The sequence below is a fragment of the Pelophylax lessonae genome (genome assembly GCF_965119305.1).
Source record: "Pelophylax lessonae genome assembly, chromosome: 6".
Lineage (NCBI taxonomy): Eukaryota > Metazoa > Chordata > Amphibia > Anura > Ranidae > Pelophylax > Pelophylax lessonae.
Window position 1 is genome coordinate 13,805,394 of NC_138773.1, and position 25,673 is coordinate 13,831,066.

The 25,673-nt window shown below is 42.3% G+C and overlaps 1 protein-coding gene across 1 annotated transcript in view; it reads left to right on the plus strand.

The window, feature by feature from the left end:
- LOC309558417 (uncharacterized protein) overlaps positions 1–25,341 on the plus strand; it is a gene marked incomplete at its 5' end in the record, with an annotated part of 112,158 nt that extends 86,817 nt beyond the window's left edge. The window contains 7 exons of the mRNA XM_082261491.1: positions 1,844–2,121; positions 3,333–3,545; positions 5,821–5,902; positions 6,026–6,361; positions 17,780–17,906; positions 23,749–23,822; positions 25,027–25,341. Coding sequence (XP_082117617.1) covers positions 1,844–2,121; positions 3,333–3,545; positions 5,821–5,902; positions 6,026–6,361; positions 17,780–17,906; positions 23,749–23,822; positions 25,027–25,310 — 1,394 coding nt within the window. The 3' untranslated portion in view covers positions 25,311–25,341. The remainder of the gene's footprint in view (positions 1–1,843; positions 2,122–3,332; positions 3,546–5,820; positions 5,903–6,025; positions 6,362–17,779; positions 17,907–23,748; positions 23,823–25,026) is intronic.
- Between the last annotated feature and the right edge of the window lie 332 nt (positions 25,342–25,673).

Genomic DNA, 25,673 nt, shown 5'->3' on the forward strand with positions numbered 1-25,673 from the left:
CAGAGGGCTCATAGGGCATGTGACGAGACCCTTGCTCCCTCGCTTCCACTCTCCCGACACTCCTCTGTTTCTAGTAAGTCAGCTTGCAGATCGCAACGTCTGATGGTTCGGTCAACCAAGGATCCGGGATCCGAACTACAGCTATGTGCCATCCGGAATCCATTAGAACAAACACCAAGCAAGCTGTATGTAAGTTCAAACAGGAAGACCTTTATTGGAAGAACACAGCACACTTTTATACAGAATTTGGAACATCCGGCTCCCAACAACCGCCCTCCCATTGGTCAATTGCAAAGTACCTGCAGTTCCCATTCAGGTCCTCTTTTAGCCATGCAAATGAGGAATTGAAAATGAATCAGCAGTGATTGGTCAGATAGATTGACCAGAAGGACTGCCATGCAAATGAGGACTTGAAAATGAGTCAACAGGGATTGGTCAGATAGCTTTGACCAATGCAAGGAGACAGAAGCCCCAGGGGGCAATCAATGTACATAATAGTCAGACACAGAACAATGGTTCCCTAACGAGCCCTCAATACACATTACTCTGAGTGTCAATACATCCCTTAGCAGACAACATGTGAGGTCATTAGCACACCTGACAATAGGTGAATGGAAAGCCCCCTCAGACAAAAAGTAACATTGTTAGCCAGCCCGTCTCCCCATTGAACTTCCTGGAATGACCATATTAGGAGTGGACTTCCTGCTCAGAGACCTATGAAGCAATTCAACCCATCACCCATCTGTCCTTAAATTCCAGTGATGGTGAACACCATCACAGGGCAGTATATCAAAACAAATTTTATTACATATACCCCCAAATCCCCCACTCTATACACTCACATAATAAATAAAACTAGAGGCTTAAAAATCAATCTCAATATCACCAGTGACGCTGCAAAGAAGCTCACCGTTCCTCTCCTGCGTGTCAGCGTCGGGAGCGGGTAAAGAGAGATCCGCATCAGCTGTTCACAGTGTCGGGGTGGCCACGTGCTCACGCCCTGACATGTTTCGTCATCACACTGACTTCAACGGGAGGGCGCGACTATGTTTCAGTAAGCCAGCAATTCTGTATTAAAACTATTTTATTGGTCTTTTGTAATATTCAACTTTTCTGAGATACTGAATTTTGTGTTTTCACTTGCTGTAAGCCATAATCATCTAAATTAAAAGAAAAAAAATGCTTGAAATATATCACTCTGTGTGTAAAGCATCTACATAAAATATGAGTTTCACTTTTTGAATTGAATTACTAAAATAAATTGAGATAAATTGATAAATTGAGATATGCAACTGTACATTTGTTCAGAAAACAAAATAGACTAAAGGAATGTTCTTTTTTTGCTCAATTCACACAGAATAAATGTACATGGAGATTCCTTGGGTGAATGGCTATGTGATTTTTTTTTTTTATAAACAGACCCCATGTGTACAGCAGGTGACAGAATTTGAGGGACAGTTGGGAATCTGCTTTTTTTATACAGATTATGCTATTAAAGTAATTAAGTAAACTAATTCAAAATAATTAGAATCTTTGTAACAAGACCACTTAAAAAAAATGGAAAGTCACAATTTGGCACCTTCAAGAAAATATTCAAATGGCAAAAAAGATACACTAAAAAAAACTTTAACATGTCGGCACGTACAAATTCTAGATTCTTTATGAACAAACAATTTAGAAAATATTTTTCTCCTGTATGAAATGGTATTGTGTGTCAGATATAGGGCTTTAGTCAAAAATTACAATATGTGCAACAGAATTTATATGATCTGAAACTTCATCAAACATTGAACATTTTTAGGCAGGGGACACATCTAAATAATATCTCTGCCATTTGTAACAGCTTTTGCTCGGCTACTTAAGTCCTATGTTGATTCCGTCACCAAAGGAGACATTACCCACCTGGAGCATTCAATGTCAGACATGTCCATGCAGGAGAATCGAAGAGCAATGAGTAAATCAGGTGCTTTGTATGAAACCAAAATGAAAGTTCCGCAAGTTAATACTGAAGAAGAATTCCAAAGATTACACGAGAAGTCATTGGAAGAAGCTCTTTGTGAATTTGAAAATAAATATGTTGAAGAGGACATGAGTCAAGCTGATTATCTCAATCAACTAAAGGTACTAAGATTGAGGGACTGTCTCTGTGGAGACAGAGGAGGTCCAAAGTTCTGCTTAAACAGTTATATGAGTGATTTAGCATGTTAGCTATCAATAGAAGCATATTATAGGAACACAAACAATTTCCAGGCTTTCTTTGGGTTAACCATTACCAGCACAATGTGTCAGAATAGATTTTAGGACAATATCCCCCGCAGACAATATCCCCCCTGGACAACATCCCCCCTGGACAATATCCCCCGCGGACAATATCCCCCGCGGACAATATCCCCCCGGACAATATCCCCCCTGGACAACATCCCCCCCGGACAACATCCCCCCCGGACAATAACCCCCCCGGACAATAACCCCCCCGGACAATATCCCCCCTGGACAACATCCCCCCGGACAATATCCCCCTGGACAATATCCCCCGGACAATATCCCCCGGACAATATTCCCCCGGACAATATCCCCCAGACAATATCCCCCCGGACAATATCCCCCCAGACAATTTCCCCCCGGACAATATCCCCCAGACAATATCCCCCCGGACAATATCCCCCCTGGACAATATCCCCCAGACAATATCCCCCAGACAATATCCCCCCGGACAATATCCCCCCGGACAATATCCCCCCGGACAACATCCCCCCGGACAATATCCCCCCTGGACAATATCCCCCCGGACAATATCCCCCCTGGACAATATCCCCCCGGACAATAACCCCCCGGACAATATCCCCCCTGGACAACATCACCCCGGACAATATCCCCTGGATAATATCCCCCAGACAATATCCCCCCTGGACAATATCCCCCCGGACAATATCCCCCCTGGACAACATCCCCCCAGACAATATCCTCCCTGAACAATATCCCCCTAGACAATATCCCCCCTCTAACCCCAACCCTAACCCTCTAACCCTAACCCTATGTCCCGGGGGATATTGCCTGGGGGATGTTGTCCCGGGGGGATATTATCCGGGGGGATGTTGTCCCGGGGGGATTATGTCCAGGGGGATGTTTTCCGAGGGGATATTGTCCGGGGGATATTGTCCGGGGGATATTGTCCGGGGGGATATTGTCCAGGGGGATATTGTCCTGATACCGTCAGGATAACAGACCTGAACTTGAAAGCTTGAGGACTTACTCCAGCAAAAAAAAAAAAGTTTTCGCCTTTCCATGAACCCCTTAATTTTTTTATTCAGTTGTGGATTTTGTGTTGGCAGAAAGACTTACTGAAGAAGAGAGAAGAGCTCTGGAAGATCCACGAGAATTTGTCTTGGAAGAAATGTGAGGATCTAATTCAAAGGTTCATGTGTGATGTAGACCAGGCCCTCAGAGAAAACAAATACCACATCCCTGGAGGATATGAGAGATTTGTAAAAGACCGGAACAATGTCATAAAGAGATATAACCAAGAAGCCAACAAAGGTGTTAAGGTAGAATGACTTTCCTCCTTACTTATCCTACTGTTCTGTTCCATAAATGTTTGTTGGACTGCTTGCCCTATATAAAAGACCTCCATGTCATTTTTGTTATGATTATCCTTTTTTCTCCTGTTCCCGGCATCTGCCATCAGATATATTTGTAGCATGTAAAAGTGGATCTATCCCAAACAACTTCCCATTTATTTATTTATTTACCCTGCTCACCTGGAGGTGGGTGCTGCACATTTCAGATGCTCACCCATCCAGCGAATCCAGCATTGTCCCCCCCGAGATCCTCTCATGCCCTGCCCCGCTCGGTCCTGCACAGCCATGTTTTCTTTGACATCATTGAGAGGTCTGTTGGCTTTTCCAGGTTCAGCAGGTCGGCCTCCCTGTGATGCGCCACTAGGACACCCCCTCCTCCTCTGTGAATTACACAGTAAGGCCTCCTGGGATATGTGACATTGCATATACCAGGAGGAACAGAGGGCAGGGTACACGTCATTCACCTAGGCAAATTATATGTATAGCGGACATATGAGTAAGGTGCAATGTGATGTGGTGGGCAATAAACAGAGTCCAAGTCAGAGAATAAAGCTGTATTGTAGAAAGGTTCAACACAATCTATTCAGGCTCAGTGAGAAGGCACACCTGTCCAGAGCCACTAAAAACTGAGACAGCGGTCGGGATATTGAAGATGCTGACAGCATCTGCAATGAGGAGCCTGGCCTGACCAGTCCACGCCCAAAGGAGAGGCTTCCTAAAGAGAGGTAGACATAGACCCTGCACTGTCCTTACTCCTCTAGAACCTTTCCCTACATCTAAGTACTGTCCCTGCCAGATGGTGATTCTGTCTCTACTCTAACCACCTGCATAAAGTGCTCCAAACCCTGGATCCAGAGTCTTACATAGACTCTGCCTGGCCCAAGATGGCTGCTGGAATCACATGGGACTGCAGACAGCTGCTTCCCTGTAACTACAGGAAGTCATAGAGGAACCAAGTTCCCCACAACTTCCTTCCTATTTTTTATTGTCGCTCCAGTCGAGCGCCACCTGCAGGCTGCATTGGTGAGTTCATACTGCACTTATCTACAGGTGGGTCAAAATACTTTTTCTAAAAAGAGTAGGGTAAACAAAAAAACAAAAAAAAAGCTGCTATACATGTGGCAGAGTGGAGGAGGGGTGGGCAGGAGGCACTTCCACTTTCTGCCTGAAGATCCTCTTTAGGTAATGTGTAAGTGTAACCAGGGCTTTTTTTTCTCAGAAACTAGGTGCAGGAACTCCCCCTTCTGAGTCACTTCTTGTCTCCACCTCCTGCCCATCTCTGAGCAACATCCCTTGGTTCCACCCCCTACCTACCTCATAGTACTGCCCCTTTTAGAGACTACAGAACCAAGTATAATTTTGTGGGGATAAGTAATTTGTATGGAATTTGTTAATAACAAGAACAGCAGTACAGTAGATCTCCAGCAGCAATAGACCCCCCCCCCCAGCAACAATAGATTCCCCCAGCAACAATAGACCCCCAGCAACAACAGATTCCCCCAGCAACAATAGATTCCCCCAGCAACAATAGGTTCCCCCAGCAACAATAGACCCCCCAGCAACAATAGACCCCCCAGCAACAATGAACCCCAACAAAAATAGACCCCGGTAGCAACAACAGATTTCCCTCATCAATAGACTCCAGCAGCCAACAACAATAGACCACTCCCTCAACAGGAGAGCCTTTCCAGCAACAATTGACCTCCCCTAGCAACATAAGCCCAACCAACAACAATAGTTCCCCCACCAACAACCATAGGCCTCCCCAGCAACAATAGACTGCCACAGAAAAATAGATGCCCTCCAGCAACAATAGATCACCCAACCGCCAGCAACTATAGACCCTCCCTCAACAGTAGATCGCTTACAGGAACAACTGGCCCCACCAGCAACATAAGCCCCCCCCCCCCCCCCCCCCAGTAACAATACCAGCCATGCAAAAATAGATTCACCCCAGCATCCCTTTCCATTACATTCAGCTCTGGAGGTGCCGGAACTGCGTTCCCCCGCGTTCCCGCTGAAAAAAAGCCCTGAGTGTAACCCTTCTAAGCATGTATTGCCTCTCACAGAGATCACAGTGCTCCCCCTGACAATGCCTTCCTCTGCATTTCTCTCCAGAAGAATGGCACCATCTTTGTTCAAGTCCGGTACTCCTCAGTGTGATTTAATATCAACGGTAGCCAAAAACTGAACTAGCCCTTTAAATGAAAGTATTTATAGAAAGAATATGTTCCTTCTACAGGCTCAGGAAGTTCTCAAAGACTTTTTGGATTCCTTAAAAGAGATAGAACATATAATCCTAAAGACTGACCAAGCTATCGCAGGTAAAAGGTTGTATATTCTATTTCGGTTTTAGAAATATTGTATATTTGAAATAAAGATTGACACTAAGAGATAGCTCAGTGGCCCAGAAGTGACCAGCATTAAATATCATGTTGTGTTTTCAGCTAAGAAGCCCAAACAGCCGAAGGACGTAGATCCCAAGGACTTCAGTCAACTGACAAAGTACATCCAATGTTACCAGTTACCTACTGGTCGATTTGACCGGATTCTTATCCAGCTTTTTGGTTTCGCTGGTCATGGAAAGTCCTCCTTTGTGAATTCCTGCCTCTATATATTGGGCAATGGCCGCTTCCAGGACCGGGCAGGAGAAGGAGTATCACACGGTGGGAAGACCATGGAGAGGAAAGCATATGAGCTCTCTGACGCAATCACTATTGTGGACAACCGTGGATTCGCAAAGCTTGGTGCTCCTGAAGCTTGGGAAATTTTTGCCCAATTATGTAAGTCTTTTTTAAAATATTTTCTACGATTAGAAGTTTTTATTAGTTTATTTCTACATATGGTAATGATACAAGGGGCAACAACTCACTTGGAATTCATAGTTATAATCAGTGTTGGGGGTAACTAGTTACAAAGTAACTGATTACAATAACTACATTACTTTTTTTGGTAACTAAGTAATGTAACTAGTTACAATACTAATATTGGTAACTACACTACTTTACTAGGCTATAGGAAGTAACTACACTACTTTACTAGGCTATAGGAAGTAACTACACTACTTTACTAGGCTATAGGAGGTATCTACACTACTTTACTAGGCTATAGGAGGTAACTACACTACTTTACTAGGCTATAGGAGGTAACTACACTACTTTACTAGGCTATAGGAGGTAACTAAACTACTTTACTAGGCTATGGGAGGTAACTTCACTACTTTACTAGGCTATAGGAGGTAACTACACTACTTTACTAGGCTATAGGAGGTAACTACACTACTTTACTAGGCTATAGGAGGTAACTACACTACTTTACTAGGCTATAGGAGGTAACTACACTACTTTACTAGGCTATAGGAAGTAACTACACTACTTTACTAGGCTATAGGAGGTAACTACACTACTTTACTAGGCTATAGGAGGTAACTACACTACTTTACTAGGCTATAGGAGGTAACTACACTACTTTACTAGGCTATAGGAGGTATCTACACTACTTTACTAGGCTATAGGAGGTAACTAAACTACTTTACTAGGCTATAGGAGGTAACTACACTAATTTACTAGGCTATAGGAGGTAACTACACTACATTACTAGGCTATAGGAGGTAACTACACTACTTTACTAGACTATAGGAGGTAACTACACTACTTTACTAGGCTATAGGAGGTAACTACACTACTTTACTAGGCTATAGGAGGTAACTACACTACTTTACTAGGCTATAGGAGGTAACTACACTACTTTACTAGGCTATAGGAGGTAACTACACTACTTTACTAGGCTATAGGAGGTAACTAAACTACTTTACTAGGCTATAGGAGGTAACTACACTACTTTACTAGGCTACAGGAACGCGCTTTCGTGCGTTACCCAAGCCGTGCGATACAATCGTTATTTCGAAGAATAGAGAGGGATGAAGTTTATGACTTTTTGTTGCACTTTATGTTTTATTATGTATTTTCAGGTTTTGTTCTCATGTTTCCCAAAGCCTGTGTTTATACAATAAACTCTATGCAGAAAGAGTGTCATGTATCTTCTTCTACACGGTCAATTAAGAAAGAGGAGAGTAAAGTAATAAGTAGTGAAGTTACTTTTCAAATGCAGTAACTAGTAAAGTAATCTCGTTACAATTTACAGAAGTAACTAGTTACATTTTTTGAGTAACTATCCCAACACTGGTTATAATATATTTATACTTAAAGTGGTTGTAAACCCTCACATATATCCAGTGAAGTAAACATCCATCAGATGATAGAGAGATTAACCACTTGCCGACCGCCGCAAGTACTCAGATTGGGCGGGTGTGGAAAGTGGGGTCCCCCAGGGTTCTGTCCTGGGACCAATCCTGTTTAATTTATTCATAAATGATCTAGAGGAGGGGATATCTAGTACAATCTCAGTATTTGCAGATGATACTAAACTAAGCATGCCAATATCTTCTATGCAGGGTGTGGAAACCTTACAAGCGGATCTGAACAAAATAACGGGGTGGGCAACTACATGGCAGATGAGGTTTAATGTTGAAAAATGTAAAGTAATGCACTTGGGCATCAGAAACCAGAAAGCAAGCTACTCACTAGGGGGGAACCTTTGGGTGAGTCTAGGATGGAAAAGGACCTGGGGGTACTGGTAGACAACAGGCTTGGCAGTGGCATGCAATGCCAAGCCGCTGCAAGCAAAGCCAACAGAATACTGGGATGTATAAAAAAGGAGATTCACTCCAGAAATAAAGAGATTATTCTCCCGCTCTACAAGACTCTGGTCAGGCCACATCTGGAGTATGCTGTCCAGTTCTGGGCACCGGTCCTCAGGAAGGATGTGCTGGAACTGGAGAGAGTCCAGAGAGGGGCAACAAAAATAATTAGGGGAATGGAGGACATCAGCTATGAGGAAAGACTACAAGCACTGAACTTATTCTCTCTGGAGAAGAGACGCTTGAGGGGGGATATGATATCAATGTACAAATACTGTACTGGCGATCCTAGCATAAGGAACAAACTATTCAGAGAAAGGGAATACAATAAGACACGTGGCCACTCACTACAACTAGAGGAAAAATGGTTTAACCTTAAAGTATGTAAGGGGTTCTTCACTGTAAGAGCGGTAAGGATGTGGAATTCTCTTCCACAAGCAGTGGTATCAGCAGGGAGCATCGATAGTTTCAAAAAACTATTAGATGTGCACCTTAAAGACCACAACATACAGGGGTATACAATGTACGGTTAGCAGCAAACACACACACACACATTATGGGTTGAACTGGATGGACGGATGTCTTTTTTCAACCTCACTAACTATGTAATATACTGCGGCGGTCAGCCCCCCCTGGGCAAAGTGACGTATCGGTACGTCACTTGCCCGCAAACCAATAGAGGGCGAGCGCGCACCACCGGAGGCACGCCCCCGCTCGTTCACTGCCATCCACGCACGAGTGACCGGTGGCTCCGATGTCCTCCAGTCACTCGCGATCTCCCGCTGGAGAGGGAGAAAGGCAGGCGGCTGATGTAAACAAAGCCGCCTGTCATTCTCCCTGGTGTAACTGCAGAGATCATACGATCCTGCTATGTAGGATCGTATGTCTCTGTGGTTACATCACAAGCCACGCCCCTTTACAGTTAGAAGCACGCCCCTAGGGACACACTTAACCCCTTGATCTCTAATAAAGTTAACCCCTTCCCTGCCAGTGTCATTTTTACAGTAACAGTGCATATTTATAGCACTGATTACTGTAGTAATGTCATTGGTACCCCCAAAAGTGTCAAAAATGTCAGTCAAGGGTCTAATCTGTCCACTGAAAAGTCGCAGTCCCGCAAAAATCGCAGATCGCCGCCATTACTAGTTTAAAAAAAAAGCTATAAAAATGACATAAATCTTTCCCGCAGTTAGTAAACGCAATCACTTTTGCGCAAACCAATCAAAATACGCTTATTGCAATTTTCTTCACCAAAAATATGTAGCAGAAAACAAATTGGCCTAAAATGTTAAAAAATTTTGATTTTTACAATTTGTGAGCACTGTCCTGAAATTCCTTGTCTCAAATTCCATGACTGAGGTTTGCTACCATTTTTGCATTTAACAAACTGTAATGCCCAACTCTAGATAGGTTGATAGGTTACATTTTGTTCTTGGCTTCACTGTAATGAAGTGGAGCAGTGACAGAATGTTTTGGTCTATTCAGAGTTTCCTGAGCTTGCTTGCTCTCACCTGCCCCTGAAAGACATTGCCAAAGTCTAGGTCAGGGAGATTCAAGTGATGTGTGTGAATATTTATTTTACCCTAGCCAATCCAGGCTGGAGGCATCCAGAAATTGGCTTGGGAAGTGATACACTTTTGGGAAGCCTTGCCAGAGTGATCCTTTCCCTCCAGGTAGAGTACCAGTTAACTTGTGGCTACTGTCCCTGAAGGCAGCTTTACTGAGACAAGAAATTTTAGTTCTGGGCCTCAGCAGCTGCTGGGCTGAAGGCCTGGAGAAGATTGGATTATTTGCTGTGAGCACTGTCCTGAAATTCCTTGTCTGGTATATCTAGTCTAGTAGGTTCTTATGTATCCAAGTCATGGTATATCTAGTCTAGTAGGTTTTTATGTATCCCGTGTCATGTTATAGCTAGTCTAGTAGGTTCTCGCGTATCCAGGTCATGGTTTGTCTAGTCTAGTAGGTTCTTATGTATCCAGGTCATCGTATATTAAGTCTAGTAGGTTCTTATGTATCTAGGTCATAATATATCTAGTCTAGTAGTTTCTTAAGTATCTAGGTCATAATATATCTAGTCTAGTAGTTTCTTATGTATCCAAGTTATGGTATTTCTAGTCTAGTAGGTTCTCATGTATCCAGGTCATGGTATATCTAGTCTAGTAGGTTTTTATGTATCCATGTCATGGTATATCTCGTCTATTAGGTTCTTATGTATCTAAGTCATGGTATATCTAGTCTAGTAGGTTTTTTTGTTTCCAAGTCATGGTATATCTAGTCTAGTAGGTTCTTTTGTTTCCAAGTCATGGTATATCTAGTCTAGTAGGTTCTTATGTATCCAAGTCATGATATATCTGGCATAGTAGGTTCTTATGTATCCAGGTCATGGTATAGCTAGTGTAGTAGTTTCTAATGTATCCAGGTAATGGTATATCTAGGCTAGTAGTTGTTATATATCCAAGTCATAGTTTATCTAGTCTAACGGGTTCTTATGTATCCAGGTCATGGTATATCTCTTCTAATAGGTATGTATGTATCCAAGTCATGATATATCTAGTCTAGTAGTTTCTCATGTATCCAAGTCATTATATATATATTGTTTAGTAGGTTCTCATGTATTCAGGTCATGGTATATCTAGTCTAGTAGTTTCTTATGTATCCAGGTCATGGTATATGTCATCTAGTAGGCTCTTCTATATCCAAGTCATGATATATCTCGTCTAGTAGGTTCTTAATTATCCAGTTCATGGTATATCTAGTCTAGTAGGTTCTTTTGTTTCCAAGTCATGGTATATCTAGTCTAGTAGGTTCTTATGTCTCCAGGTCAAGGTATGCCTAATCATAGTTAGTAACATTCAGCTGGACATCTGTAATGCTGGAGGCATTATCCAAGTAACTTCCTCACTTCAAAACTGAAATAAAGAATTAACTTTGATAAGCTTTGAGATGCCCTTATTATTAGAGAAGAAGTTCCAGTTGAATCTAAATAATCCTATTCCTAGTATTTATTATTTTCTTGCGTTTGTTTACATATACTACAATTTATGTACAGCATAGACCCCTTTCACAATGAGGTGGGCTTTGTTGGAGTCCACCTGCTCAGCAGGGAATCTGTCCACTGATCCCCGCTAAGCAGGCAGATAGCTGGTCTGTGTTTGCTCCGCTTATGCAGAGTGGACACATATACAGCCACTCTCCTCTATGAGCTGTCAGATGTAAACAGACTGCCTGTCCGTTTACACACTGTTCAACCCACTCCACCAGACCGATGGGGAATTGATCCCCATTCATCTGTTTTTAGCAGATAGGAACAGATCAGGTGTTGGTGGGTGTAAATGGACACATGTCTGCTGACACCCGCTGCTCCATTGGAGACACTGGAGGGTTTGATCTCATTGTTGTGAAAAAACACTAATTCTGTCTCTGCTTGGAAGAGATCTACAATATCTGCACATCGCTCCTGTCACTCAAATAAAGGACTCTTAAAGCTCTCTGTTTATGGGACTAGCAGTTTTGCTCCAGTGGCCGCTGTGATGCTGTGCTGTTATCACTCTAAGACAATATATTTAAAGCTATTGGTGCAGGACTGGAAGCCTATGCTTGTTTTTTAACCTTGTATGACAATGCTTTTTGATGAACTGTTTAATTCACTAAAAGAAGCCTTGTCTCTACCCCTGATGAAGCGGATTTTCTCTCTGAAATGCGTCGGATGGCATTAGACAATGTACATCATATAGGCTATGGAAAAGCAGGCGATAACCAGTTTTGCAGAATGCCTTTTATATATATATATATATATATATATATATATATATATATATATATATATATACTGTGACAGGAAGTCAGGTAAATCTGTGGATGTAGTCACAGACAGGAGATACATTTCCACCTGGTTTAGAAAATTCACCAATTAATATAAGGTGTCAGCTGCAAAGGTAGCCAGGACAGCTTAAGGAAGTTGAAAGGCCTTCAGCTTTTCGGAATGTGGAAGTTAAGGCCTCTATAATTTGTCCAAAGGAAGTCTAAGGATTGCTGCCTCCTGACGCTGTGTGAGCTGGGGAGAGGAGGACAGTCAGATGTGTGCCTCCCGACGCCGTGTGGGCATGGGAGAAGGACTGCTGCCTCCTGACGCCATGTGGGTAGAGGAGGACAGTCAGATGTGTGCCTCCCGACAAGCTGTGTGAGCATGGGAGAAGGCCTCCTGGAGCGATGTGCGCTGAGGAGGGTAAAAAGTGTGAAGACTTCTCAAGGTAAGGAAAATGAACTATTTCTATGTGGAAGAAATAAATGAACTGTTTGCTATGTGAAGAGACAAGCAAAGGGACATGTTCAATGTGAAGAGAAATAAAGGAATGTTTGCTATGTGAAGAGACAAGCAAAGGGACATGTTCAATGTGAAGAGGAAAAGGGACATGTTCAATGGACATTTGTTGTGTGAAGAAAAAACATGGACTATGGAATGTCTGCTGTAGGATCAGCAAAGTCTGCCCAACAGTAGGTTGGGGACAGACTTCCTTAGATAGGTTCCTGTGTGTGAGAAGGTAGCCGCCCACAGTGGCAAGGATTTATTTTGTGTTTTATTTTGATGTTTTGACGCTTGCACTTGTGTGAAGTAAATTGCAAGAATAAACCAAACTGCTGTTTGCAACCACTTCTCGGCTATCTCCCTGTGTAAACGCACCCCCCAAAGGGGTCATCCATATCCGCCACCGAGCTAATCTCCCACATATGGTGGAGGTATGCATTGGGCAGAAGCAGAGATCCCTGCAAAGAAGTTCATCTGTCCTGTGAACTTTGTCTGGTGCATGAGATTGCACAATCTATGTGTGCAGGAGAGGAAATCCTGAAAGAGAGAAAAAAACTACTTGTTTTAAAGAGACAGTGGTCTCAAAAAGTTTCAATGAACTTTGGCTGGTGCATGAGACTGCACAAACTGTCTGTACAGGAAAGGAGATCCTGCAAGAGAGAGAAAAGCTACTTGCTTTAAAGAGACAGTGGTCTCAAAATTTTTTGCTGGACTGTGAAAAATTTATTGTGGAGTTATTGAAGATGGGGCGGTCAAAACGCCTGAAAGATGCAAAGATAGCTGAAATGAGAGACCGGATTCTATGGATGGAGGGGATGCTACCGTCTGAACGAGCCCCATCCATGCCTGAACAGAGTCTGCTAAAGAGAAAGGTTGTTGTCCCTAGCAACACTGGTGCAAATGAAACTGCTATGGAGATGCAGTGTTCGCAGATGAAAAGTAAACCCAAAATAGGGGAGATGCTGAAACAGCGGAGCTTTGCAGCTCAACAAAAGGCTCACCAAGAGAGCATGGCAGGCTGGAAACAGAGACGCCGGCAGCCAATGGAGGCCATCGGTTTGGAGGAAACCGAGTATGTGTGCAGGGCTGAGCTGGATGCCTTGCAACGGAAAATGGAAGAAAAGGAACAAGCCCTGGAGTTGCTTAGGATGGAGCATAGAAACTTGCAGGCTCAGGTGTTCCAGTGGTAAGAATCCACTGCTCTTCTTTTTTCCGAGTTGCAAAAACGTGGAGAGACTATAATGGAGAAAGATACCATCCTTATGGATGGAGAAGGAAATTGAAATTCAGACTTTGCAGAAGCAAAGTATGGGTGATATGTTGGAGTTGCGTAATCAGCTGAAAAAAAGTCTTCAGTCTTTGGAAGCTACAAAAATAGACCTGCAGGGGGCGCAGGAACAGAATGTCGCTCTGAAAACGACATTGTCTCTCAGCGACAAGGAGAAAAGTGAGAGAGAGGCTAAATTACTGAGTACTGTGTATGAGCTCACCACTTTGAGCAATGTAGTAGATGAATTGCATACGGACTGTGGAAGTTGGAAAGATGAAGCCCAACATGTCCAGCAGTAGTTAAAGGAGAAAGAAGCCTGTGTGGCAGAATTACATTCTCATTCCCAGAAACTAGCCAATGAGGTGAAGGATCTTATGCAGGGAAAAGGAGATTGTGAACATAAGATGGAAAAAGTAGAGTCACAGCTGCAGGAATCACAAGTCAAAGTATCAGAAGGTGACCGATTGTGTGCTAAGCTGTCAGAGAAGGCAAACCGACTGCAGGTTGAGTTGGACGATGTCACAAATCATCTTTCTCAACCAGACAGCAAATCTAGAGAAATTGCCAAAGATTTCTCTATCTTGGAATCGCAGATGCAAGACACGCAGGAACTCTTACAGGAAGAGAGGTGTCAAAGGCTGAGTTTGAGCACAAAACTCAAACAAATGGAAGATGAGAAAAATGGCTTCCTGGAACAATTAAAAGAGGAGGAGGAAGCAAAGAAAAACCTATCAGAGCAAGTCCCAACATTGCAAGCTCAGATAGGAGATATGAAAAAACGCATGGAAGAAAGCGTTGGTTCATTAGAGAGTGTTGAACATGTGAAAAAGAAGTTTTATCAGATGCTTGGTGAGGAGAAGACTGTGTCTGCAAAATATGCAGAAGAACGCGACCGTGCAGAAACGGAGGCGAGTGATAAAGAGAGCAAAGCCCTGTTCTTGGCTCGCTCCTTGGAAGAAGCTCTAGAGCTTAAGGTTGAACTAGAAAGATTTAACAAACAGCTGTGTACAGAAATGGAAGATTTGGTCAGCTCCAAGGATGATGTTGGGAAAAGCGTTCAGGAGCTAGAAAAGTCTAAGCGAGCCTTAGAACAGCAAGTAGAAGAGATGAAGATTCCGTTGCAGGAACTTGAAGAGGAATTACAGGCAACAGAGGATCTGTCCCAAAGAGGGGATAGTGTGCCTGATGCAGTTTATAAAAGGATCAGTGTTTTGGGGTCTGTCCTGAGTGAGCATCAGAAATTTGATGACATGTTGTTTGAATCACCCCTCTGGAATAAACAGTTCCTTCAAAAACTTCAAGCACTGGAAGATGTATCATTAGAACTTCAGCAAACAAAGGAGCTGTGTAAGAAATGTGATGATTTCTCAGTTCAGGCTGTAAACCTAGTGGAGAAAACTAAGGCAAGTGATATAAAACTTGGAGAAAAAAGCAAACACCACCTAGTGGAGAAAACTAAGGCTGTTGGTGAAAACGTGAAGCAAATGAATAAGTGCCTTTCAGGGAATATTTCCAAAATGGAACTGGTGAAAGACAGGTGGCAGAAGTTTGAGCGTGATCTTGAGATACATTCCATGTGGAGAGGAGGACAGTCAGATGTGTGCCTCCCGATGCCGTGTGGGCATGGGAGAAGGACTGCTGCCTCCTGACGCCGTGTGGGTAGAGGAGGACAGTCAGATGTGTGCCTCCCAACAAGCTGTGTGAGCATGGGAGAAGACCCCCTGAAGTGATGTGCGCTAAGGAGGGTACAAAGTGTGAAGACTTCTCAAGGTAAAGAAAATGAACTATTTCTATGTGGAAGAAATAAATGAACTGTTTGCTATGTGAAGAGACAAGCAAAGGGACATGTTCAATGTGAAGAGCAAAAGGGACATGTTCAATGGACATTTGTTGTGTGAAGAAAAAACATGGACTATGGAATGTCTGCTGTAGGATCAGCAAAGTCTGCCCAACAGTAGGTTGGAGACAGACTTCCGTAGGTAGGTTCCTGTATGTGAGAAGGTAGCCGCCCACAGTGGCAAGGATTTATTTTGTGTTTTATTTTTATTTTGATGTTTTGAGGCTTGCGCTTGTGTGAAGTAAATTGCAAGAATAAACCAAACTGTTGTTTGCAACCACTTCTCGGCTATCTCCCTGTGTAAACGCACCCCCCAAAGGGGTCATCCATACCCGCCACAGAGCTAATCTCCCACAATATATATATATATATATATATATATATATACACACACTTTTATGAGTTTTTCTACTAATCAGTTATACATATTTTTAATCTTCACAATTTTGATAGCTTTTACTTTCAAAGTGCCATTCAAAGTCCCAGCTTGGGGGAAACTTTTTTGCTAAACAGAATCATGGGATGGGGCACTTAAATAACAGAATATCTTCGCTAATTATTGTTTAAAAAACATGTGCAGGAACACGAGTTGCCACTATGAGGAGATTTGACTGCAGCCTCAGTATGGAGTCTATGATGTAGATTACAATGACTCTGTCTGATTTGGTAGATCCTATACATAAAAAGGACCTCAAAAGGATGCATTGGACAGAAGCCTGGAGGCATAGGAGAAATGTAGCAACATGCTAAGGACTGAGAGTCCATTTCCTTGTTATTGTCATTGTTTATGTACCTTATACCTTCCATTGGCTCCAACTTGGTAAAAGGAAATGGCTTTAGCTGTCGTCTGTGTTTTCTTACTGTAACAGAATGTTGATACAATCACTGTATTTGTGCAACGTGCTAGGTGAATGTGTCAGACAAATATGATAAGTATGATAACTATGTAACCCAATCTGGGCTGTACTTTTTTTAGCTAGTAAAAATCACTTAAAGTGGGTTTACACTAAAAAAAAAATTAAGATTTTTCTAGTATATGCAACATCTAGAAGTGTTATTTATGCCTAAGAAGTACCCTGAAAATCTACCTTATGTTATCAATTCCTTCAGGAAAATAACATTGACCGTGCCATGTGAATGTCCCTAGGGACCCTGTGCCTATAGCCTCATAGATGTATATCTGAAGTGTGAGATCATCTAAAGCACTGCTTCTTCTGACTGCTAATCTCAGGAGATGTGGAGTGAGATATCACTACTGTAATTCTTACTGTTCTCCTTGCTGGTGAGGAAGCTGGTCCTGAGGGCCTGCAGTGCAAGGATCTCCCTGCTTTTGTTTCATTTATTCTGTGGATGTGTGCCTCCTCCACCCATAGAATTACCCCACCAGTCATCAAATGACCGACCATAAGAGAGGCAGCTCTGACATGACGAAGCAAAGACCTGCCTCTACCAAGATGGCCGTCCCCCACACAGAAACACAATGTAGAACAAATTATGGTAAGTAATGGGAAAAAGATCAGCTGCCAAAAGACCATGGTTTTACCGGTGATTAGCCCTTGGTGTCTTATTGGACACAGCTGCCGCTATTTAGGTCCTCTTTAACTTTTTTATTCTTTTTAAATGACAACCAATTGTTTGTTTGTTTTGGTATTCCTTATTGTTTAATCCCAAGCCAGGGCAAATTTTAAAATTTCACATCCATCTATGAATAGGTTAGGGGATTTATTTAAAAAGAATGAGAATGCCTTAAACAAAATAATCAGAAAATCACAAATAATCCCTGTATTGTATGCAATGTGTTTCTGATGATCATCAGCTCCATCTAGTGGCCATTTTGAGGAATAAAATGCATTATGGCCACTAGATGGAGCTGATGATCATCAGAAATGTGGATTTTATTGATTGAGGTATTTCAGGAATAAACTGCATTATGGCCACTAGATGGAGCTGTCGATCACAGGAAATAAACATATTCGACAAATTGTGGGGATTATTCGTGATGGTTGTGTGAATGCTTGGGGCATTACTACTGCAAATATTTTATATATAAATCCCTCTGTGTCTCTTACTGTCATTTTTATTCTCATAGGTAATTTTGCACCTTTAAATAAGAAGGTGGATTGGGATAAAAGCATGAAGATGCGAAATGATCTTCTAACACAAAAATCAAAGGAAAAGAAAATTCCTGATATCATTGTTCCTGTTCTTGTATACAGGTAGGCTTCTATTAATGAGAAATCAAATAGAAAATGTATTCATTTTTGGGAAAATGTTACTGTGAACTTTTTTCTATGATTCTTTAATGTATAGAATTATTATTTTACATGTAATATAGGTTTACCCTATTACAGATATCTGAAGGAAAAACATTCCCATGAGACTTTTTTCAGTTGTGCCAAAAAAGTTGATACTACATTACATAAAATTATACATCACTTTAATTCCATAATCAAGTAAAAAAATAGACAAGATGAACAATAAATTCATCACAATATAAAAAAAAAAAAACAAAAAAAAAAAAAAACATATGAACGTGGATGTATATTTCCACATAAAGGCAAAGTAGCACAACAAGACATGTAAGTAGAGGCTAGACTTTATCTTAATGCACTTGAAGCAATATAAATTTGAAAAATAAAAATGAAAGCGGGATTTTTAAGGTGCCAAAAAATCAAATACAATCGACAATTATAAAAAGTTATTTTTATTTGATACAAAAGACACACAAGATAAAACCATTAGAGATGTCGCGAACATAAAATTTTATGTTCGCAAACGGCGAACGTGAACTTCCGCAAATGTTCACGAACGGGCAAACTGGGCGAACCTCCATAGACTTCAATAGGCAGGCGAATTTTAAAACCCACAGGGACTCTTTCTGGCCACAATAGTGATGGAAAAGTTGTTTCAAGGGGACTAACACCTGGACTGTGGCATGCTGGAGGGGGATCCATGGCAAAACTCCCATGGAAAATTACGTAGTTGACGCAGAGTCGGGTTTTAATCCATAAAGGGCATAAATCACCTAACATTCCTAAATTGTTTGGAATAACGTGCTTTAAAACATCCAGTGTGTGTATACGATCAGGTATGATGTTGTATCGATCAAGTAGTGTAAGGGTTACGCCCGCTTCACAGTGACAGACCAAACTCTGACAGACCAAACTCCCCGTTTAACGCACCGCAAACAACCGCAAACAGTCCATTTGCAGTGGGCACAGTACAGTCTGTGGGCCTGACACTCACTGGCAGGCAACTGCAATTATATTACAGAGGTAAAATGTAATTAATTTTTTATCTGCAAGGTGCTGTGCCACCCTATATGAGTGGTGGGCAGTGGGCACAGTACAGTCTGTGGGCCTGACACTCACTGGCAGGCAACTGTAATTATATTACAGAGGTAAAACAAGCGATGTTCGCCGGCGAATAGTTCGGGACACCTCTAAAAACCATTATAAGATCATGAATGGCCCTCAGTACAAGTTGATGCTCAACATGTTTCACCTAGTTTATTGGCTTCCTCAAGAGACTTATAGCCATGTACAGGATCAATTTATTGAGCAATTATAGGGCAGCAAAAGACCGGTCAGAATAGGTGGCAAATAGGTCAGTGAAATATCAGTCTTTCACAGAGGGGATAAGTCATCACCTACGGAGGCCCAGGACAAACCAAGTCCGCCTCCAAAACTGGTAACAGTCCAATGAGGGCCCACCATTAGATACAGCCAATCCTAATTGAAAAAAAAAAGGGGGTCTAAATACAGATATACCAACATCTTGATCCTCATAAAGGTACTATATAGCCAATCAGCTTGAAATTAAAGTGGAGTTCCACCCTAAAATGATACTTCCCTCCATCTTCTCAATCCGGGTCACCTGAAAAACAAATGGATAATCGCATTTTTTTTTTTTTACTTACCTCGTAGAGAAGAAAATATACTTACCTTACTTCCTTCTTCCTCCCCTCGGCAGCCACGGCCCGTCGTCACTTCCTGGCTTTGCAATGATTCCTGGGAGCTGAACGTCATCGCCCCCAGGAATCAATGCGCCTGCACCGGCCCCGACGTCAGTTCCGGGGTGCGCGCGTCATTCCCTTCTAAACAGCTTCTGGGCATGCCCAGAAGCTGTGGAGGGATGACGCGCGCGCACCGGAAGTGACGGCGGGGCCGGTGCAGTGCATCGTGGGACCTAAGAAGACAGAAGAGGATGCAGAAGAGGATCGCGCTGGCTTCAAGCTGCCCACACCTGAGATGGCAGCGCTGGACAATACATCTTCAAGGTAAGTATTTCTTCTAAATAGTAAGTGCAACCCGGGACAGATCAGAGGCTATCCATTGTGGAATGTACTAGCCCTGACTGTCTCGGAGGTACTTTTATTAAAAAAAAAGTATTACCAGGGTGGAACTCCGCTTTAACTCCTTTTCCATGGATCAATCAAATTACAAAGGAGTCCAACACACAGATGTACAGTTGTATCCATTTGGGCTCCAACACTTCAAATCAGCTGTTCCTCTGTTCCTCTGCCTCGGCAGACAGTCACTCTTGAAACAATGTTCACTTCTTCAGGAGACAATCAAATCCAATGTATCTGTGGAGAGACCTTGTCATGGAAATAAAAAAATAAAGAAAAACTACATACATACCCACATAGAGAATAAAATGTGGGTATTAAAGCGGTAGTAAACTCAGTCATAGCATATCATTTGAAAGCATTCAACACCAGTAACATGCAATGTTCAATGTAATTGAGTGAAAGCAATCAATTTTGCGTTTTCCTAACCTGTATAATTTGATATTTTCGGATCAATTTGTTGGGATGTTGAGCGCCGCCATCCTTTCTGTGGTTTTCTTCTGCTGGTCGCTGCTGTATTTCCGCCCACAGTATGTGTATTCTTCCGAAATCCCGCGCATGCGCAGTAGACACCGAAACCAAGCCTCGTTTTGGTTTCATTCACCATTTGGACAACCAATAGGAGGCTCCCCCCCTTCTCCACGATCTAATAATAGGGAAGTCTCGTGGGAGCACGGGGCTGACGTCTAGTAGAGGAAATGACGCAGCTCCGCAATAGACACTGAATTATTCCGGCAAGCTCATTATCTTGCCGGAAAAGAAGATCAAAATGAGCATGCGTAGTTTATTGCAGCGATCTAAATCAAAGGAGAAAGGCTGAAGTGACAGGCAGGGGAAAAGGTTGGTTATATAATACTGACACAGATCATTTGGATAATGCAATGTTGTAAAATCGATGATACTGCCGCTTTAAGTCAAAATTCCCACTCCCTAAGATGGATATGATATACTCACACACTCAGTGCTGCTGATAGAAATCATGGGGCCCCGCACAGCCTACCAGACAGGGCCCCCATCCCTCCAACAATATTGAATTATATTTTTACTAAAATGCAATGGCCACGATGCTAAGCTTTGCAGCCAATGACAGTAGACCCATCCAAGTGAATAGCAGCACAGAGGCAATATATGAACCCCCACAGTGTTCATGGTGTGTTCATTTAGAATGGTGAGCTCCCCCCCTCCCCCACTCAGTATCCTGAAATAACCAAATAATTTGTGCCCTCAGCAGCTGTCGGCAGGAGAGGAGGGAAAATAGCAGCACTGCAGAGGAAAGGGACACACAGGTGTCCCAGACTGCAGAGGGAAGGGGGTGCAGATACTAAAGTAGAAGCCGGCAGTCGTAATTGTCAGCAATAAGGCTACATACTCTCACCACATGAGGCCGGGCATTTTTGTGCACCAGGAGGAACCTAGGACCCACTGCACCAGCATAGAGTCTTAGAATGGGTCCAAGGATTTCATCCCAATACCTAATGGCAGTCAGGGTGCCATTGTCTAGCCTGTAGAGGTCTGTGTGTCCCTCCATGGATTTGCCTCCCCAGACCATCACTGACCACCACCAAACCAGTCATACTGAACGATGTTACAGGCAGCATAATGTTCTCTACGGCTTCTCCAGACCCTTTCACGTCTGTCACATGTGCTCAGGGTGAGCCTGCTCTCATCTGTGAAAAGCACAGGGTGCCAGTGGTGGAGCTGCCAATTCTGGTGTTCAATGGCAAATGCCAATCACGCTCCACAGTGCCAGGCAGGGAGCACAGGGTCCACTTGAGGACATTGGGACCTCAGGCCACCATTAAGTCTGTTTCTGATTGTTTGGTCAGAGACATTCACACCAGTGGAGGTCATTTTGTAGGGCTCTGGCAGTGCTCATCCTGTTCCTCCTTGCACAAAGGAGCAGATACCGGTCCTGCTGATGGGCTAAGGACCTTTTACGGCCTGCCCAGCTCTCCTAGAGTAACTGCCTGTCTCCTGGAATCTCCTCCATGCTCTGGAGACTGTGCTGGGAGACATACCAAATCTTCTGGCAATGGCACGTATTGATGTGCCATCCTGGGGGAGTTGGACTGCCTGTGCAACCTCTATAGGGTCCAGGTATCGCCTCACGCTACCAGTAGTGACACTGCCCCTAGCCAAATGCAAAACTACTGACAAACAGTCAGAAAAGATGAGAAGGGGAAAAATTCAGTGGCCTCCACCTGTAAAACCACTCCTGTTTTAGGCAGCTTACACACGATACTCCTGTTAGAGCATCTACGTTTTCTGGCGTAATTGTAATGTGTGCATTTTCGCGCATTTGCACGCATTTGTGCGCTTATGCGCTCGCGCAAATGCGCGCAAATGCGCGTAAATGCGCGTAATTGCGCGTAAATTTATTCTTGCGTTCTTGATATGCAATTAGCATTTTGGCTCATTGGAGCGCATTTGCACGTATTCACGCGCATCAGGCGTAAATTACTGACCAAAAAGGCAGATTTTTCTATTTTGTTCTTACTGAAGAATACGCGGCACTCATTTACGCGGCTGTGTGCATAGGCACATTAAGAATGAATGGGCTCTATTTTAGCTCAGAAAAAAAAAAGCTGTACTGAGCATTTTTAAGCTGCAGTGTGCAAGAGGACTTAGAGGTCATCTCATTGTTGCCCATCTAGTGCACCTGTTGTTAATCAGTTTCAGTAGCTTTAGTGAAATGAAATTAACAACACCCTCTGCTTTTTAACTAACCAGATCAATATGCCAGAAGTTTAATTGACTTGATGCTATACTCTGATTAAAAAGTGTTCCTTTAATTTTTTGGAGCACTGTATTTGCATTTTAATCTGAAAATGAATTCAAATTCAAAAATTGTTTTGAACTTGAAATATACAAATATTACAATACATACAGTAAGGTATAAAAGTGAAATAAGATGATGATTCTTACTTATATTGCAGAATAGAATAAATTAGAATAGAATAGACTAAAACAGAACAGAACAGAAAGAAAAAAATAAATAAAACAGAACAGGAAATAAAACAGAACAGAAAAAAAAGAGAACAGAATAGAACAGAACAGAAAAAAATAAAACAGAATAGAAAAGAACAGAATAGAACATAAAAATATAGAATAGAATAGAATAGAATAGAACACAACAGAAAAAAAGAGAACAGAATAGAACAGAAAAAAATAAAACAGACTAGAACAGAACAGAAAAAAAAGAGAACACACCAGAACAGAATAGAAAATATAGAACAGGATAGAAAAAAAACTGAAAAAAAAACTGAACAGAACAGCCAAAAAAAAATAAAAGACAGAACAAATATAGCCGTCTTCCGAAATTCGAATTTCAAATTGATTTGAAAATAATAGATATACGCAATGAATCCGAATAAACTAAACAAATTTCAAAAACAAATCATTTTAACGTAAAGAAAGTAAACAATTTCTAACTTAACGAATGAATCAGAAATTAAAATAATTTTTTCATCGTGCACATCTAAATACTGCCATTATTGACCGACTTCCTCAACAGCCGGAGGTTCACTGTAGCGGGGGGAAGGGGTGCAAACAGGCCATTTGGTTCACCCATTCACAGAAGTGTCAGGAGAGCTAGATCTCAGGGCGATCCCTACATTGCCCAAACCTCCTCCCTACTAGTCACAGGTTGTAGTTTTGTGTCTAGATTCTAGTAGTAGTCTACAACCATTCTGCCTTTCCTCTTACAGCTCCGAACACGTTCTCAGCCAGGAGGAGTTCACTCTTATCAAAGATTTCCTAAAACAAGCCCAAAAGTTGACTGGTAAGTGCAAAACTAAGTTTGTAGCAGCAGTTACCATATTTTTCGCTCCATAAGCCCCCGTTCACACTAAGGCGACCTGGTCGCCTCACAGGTCGCCTCCCATAGGGAAGCTTTTGGGGGACCCGTTCTAATAGGAGCGACACAAGTCGCTCCGACTTAGAAAAAGGGTCCGGAGCTTCTTTGGGGCGACCAGGAGGCGACCTCCATATACTTCAATGTTATGAAGTCCGTGGTGGCCGCTCCGAGGTCGCGGTGCGAAGTAGCGTTGCCTGCATGTGAACGGGGGCTAAGACGCACCTAGTTTTAGAGGAGGAAAACAAGAAAAAAAAGAACATTATGACCCAAATTATATATATACATATATATATATATATATATATATATATATATACACACACATATATATATATATATATATATATATATATATATATAATTTGGGTCATAATGTTTTTTTATATATATATATATATAATTTGGGTGATAATATTTTTTTTTCTTGTATTTTTTTGTGTGTAGATATATATATATATATATATATATATATATATATATATATATATATATACATATATATATATACACATATACACATACACGCTATGTAATATATATATGCATACAGTAATAGCAATAAAGGTACTTGCAGTGCTTTGCTTGTAGGCACTCTGTCCGTCTCTGGTGACTGATGAGTCTGGGAGGAAGCATGCGGCTACAGTATAGGGCAAAGCCGCTGCTTCATGTGTAACACTCCTCCATTCGCAGGCGGAGTGCATCTGATATCCCTCCGCCTGTGAGCCGGTCAGGAAGTAGCGTTTCCATGCAAGTGACGGCTGAGCCAGGACTCGGGGAGTCACCGCGGGGAGACTCAGTATTCGCTCCAGACATTTCCCCCATTTTTTGGGGGGGGGAAAGTGCGTCCTATTGAGCGAAAAATACGGTATTTATCTTGAATTCCGGTAAAAATGGCAGCCAAAGCAGTGAATGTCGCCGTACGTTATTAGTCAGAAAGGGATTATTTTTTTTGAATATATGATCCCGGACACTTCTGTCCAATCACATGATCCACGCCGTTCTTTGTATTCCAACATTTGGCCGGAGTTGTGTTTTCCATTGCTCAGTGATGAAATGTTTGTCTTCCTAATAATGACATATATACTGTATATATTGTATATAATTATAGTGTGGATCTTATTTTCCGCAGGTGTTCTACCCTTCATTATTCTCACCAAATGCAGAACAGAATCCGAGCTGAGAAACAAATTTGGCCGGATGGGGATGGAGAAGATCTACTGTGTAGAAAATTACATTATTTCCGACCATTTGGGGGAGAGGGAGAAGCACCTCGTCCTTCTGAACTTCCTCAGGGACATCCTACTTTGTGTGAACTTCCACTTACAGGAGTGTGTCAACTTTCAGACTCAGCAACATGAGTGGACGAGCTTCCTGAAGAAGATGGCCAACGAGAGTCTAAGTACTCAGACTTAAAGGAACTCTCCATCTTTAATCACACTTCAGTCTAGGTTCACATCTATGCGGCTGCACTTGATGCACATTTGAGGCACATTTTGCAGTGCGTTTTGCAGCATTTTTAAACCTTTTATTTTATGTGCTTATGCATGCAGTTTTCATACATTTTGCATTTTATGTTTTTTTCTCTTCAAACAGATTTTATACACACTATATATAGCTGGTTGCTAAGGAGCAGGTCGGGAAGCTGGCCGCCACATCCTTAACCACTTTACCATCGGAGGATTTTGCTGTCTTACGTCCAGGCCACTTTTTGCGATTCGGCACTGTGCGAATTTAACTGACAATTGCGCGGTCGTGCAACGCCGTACCCAAACGAAA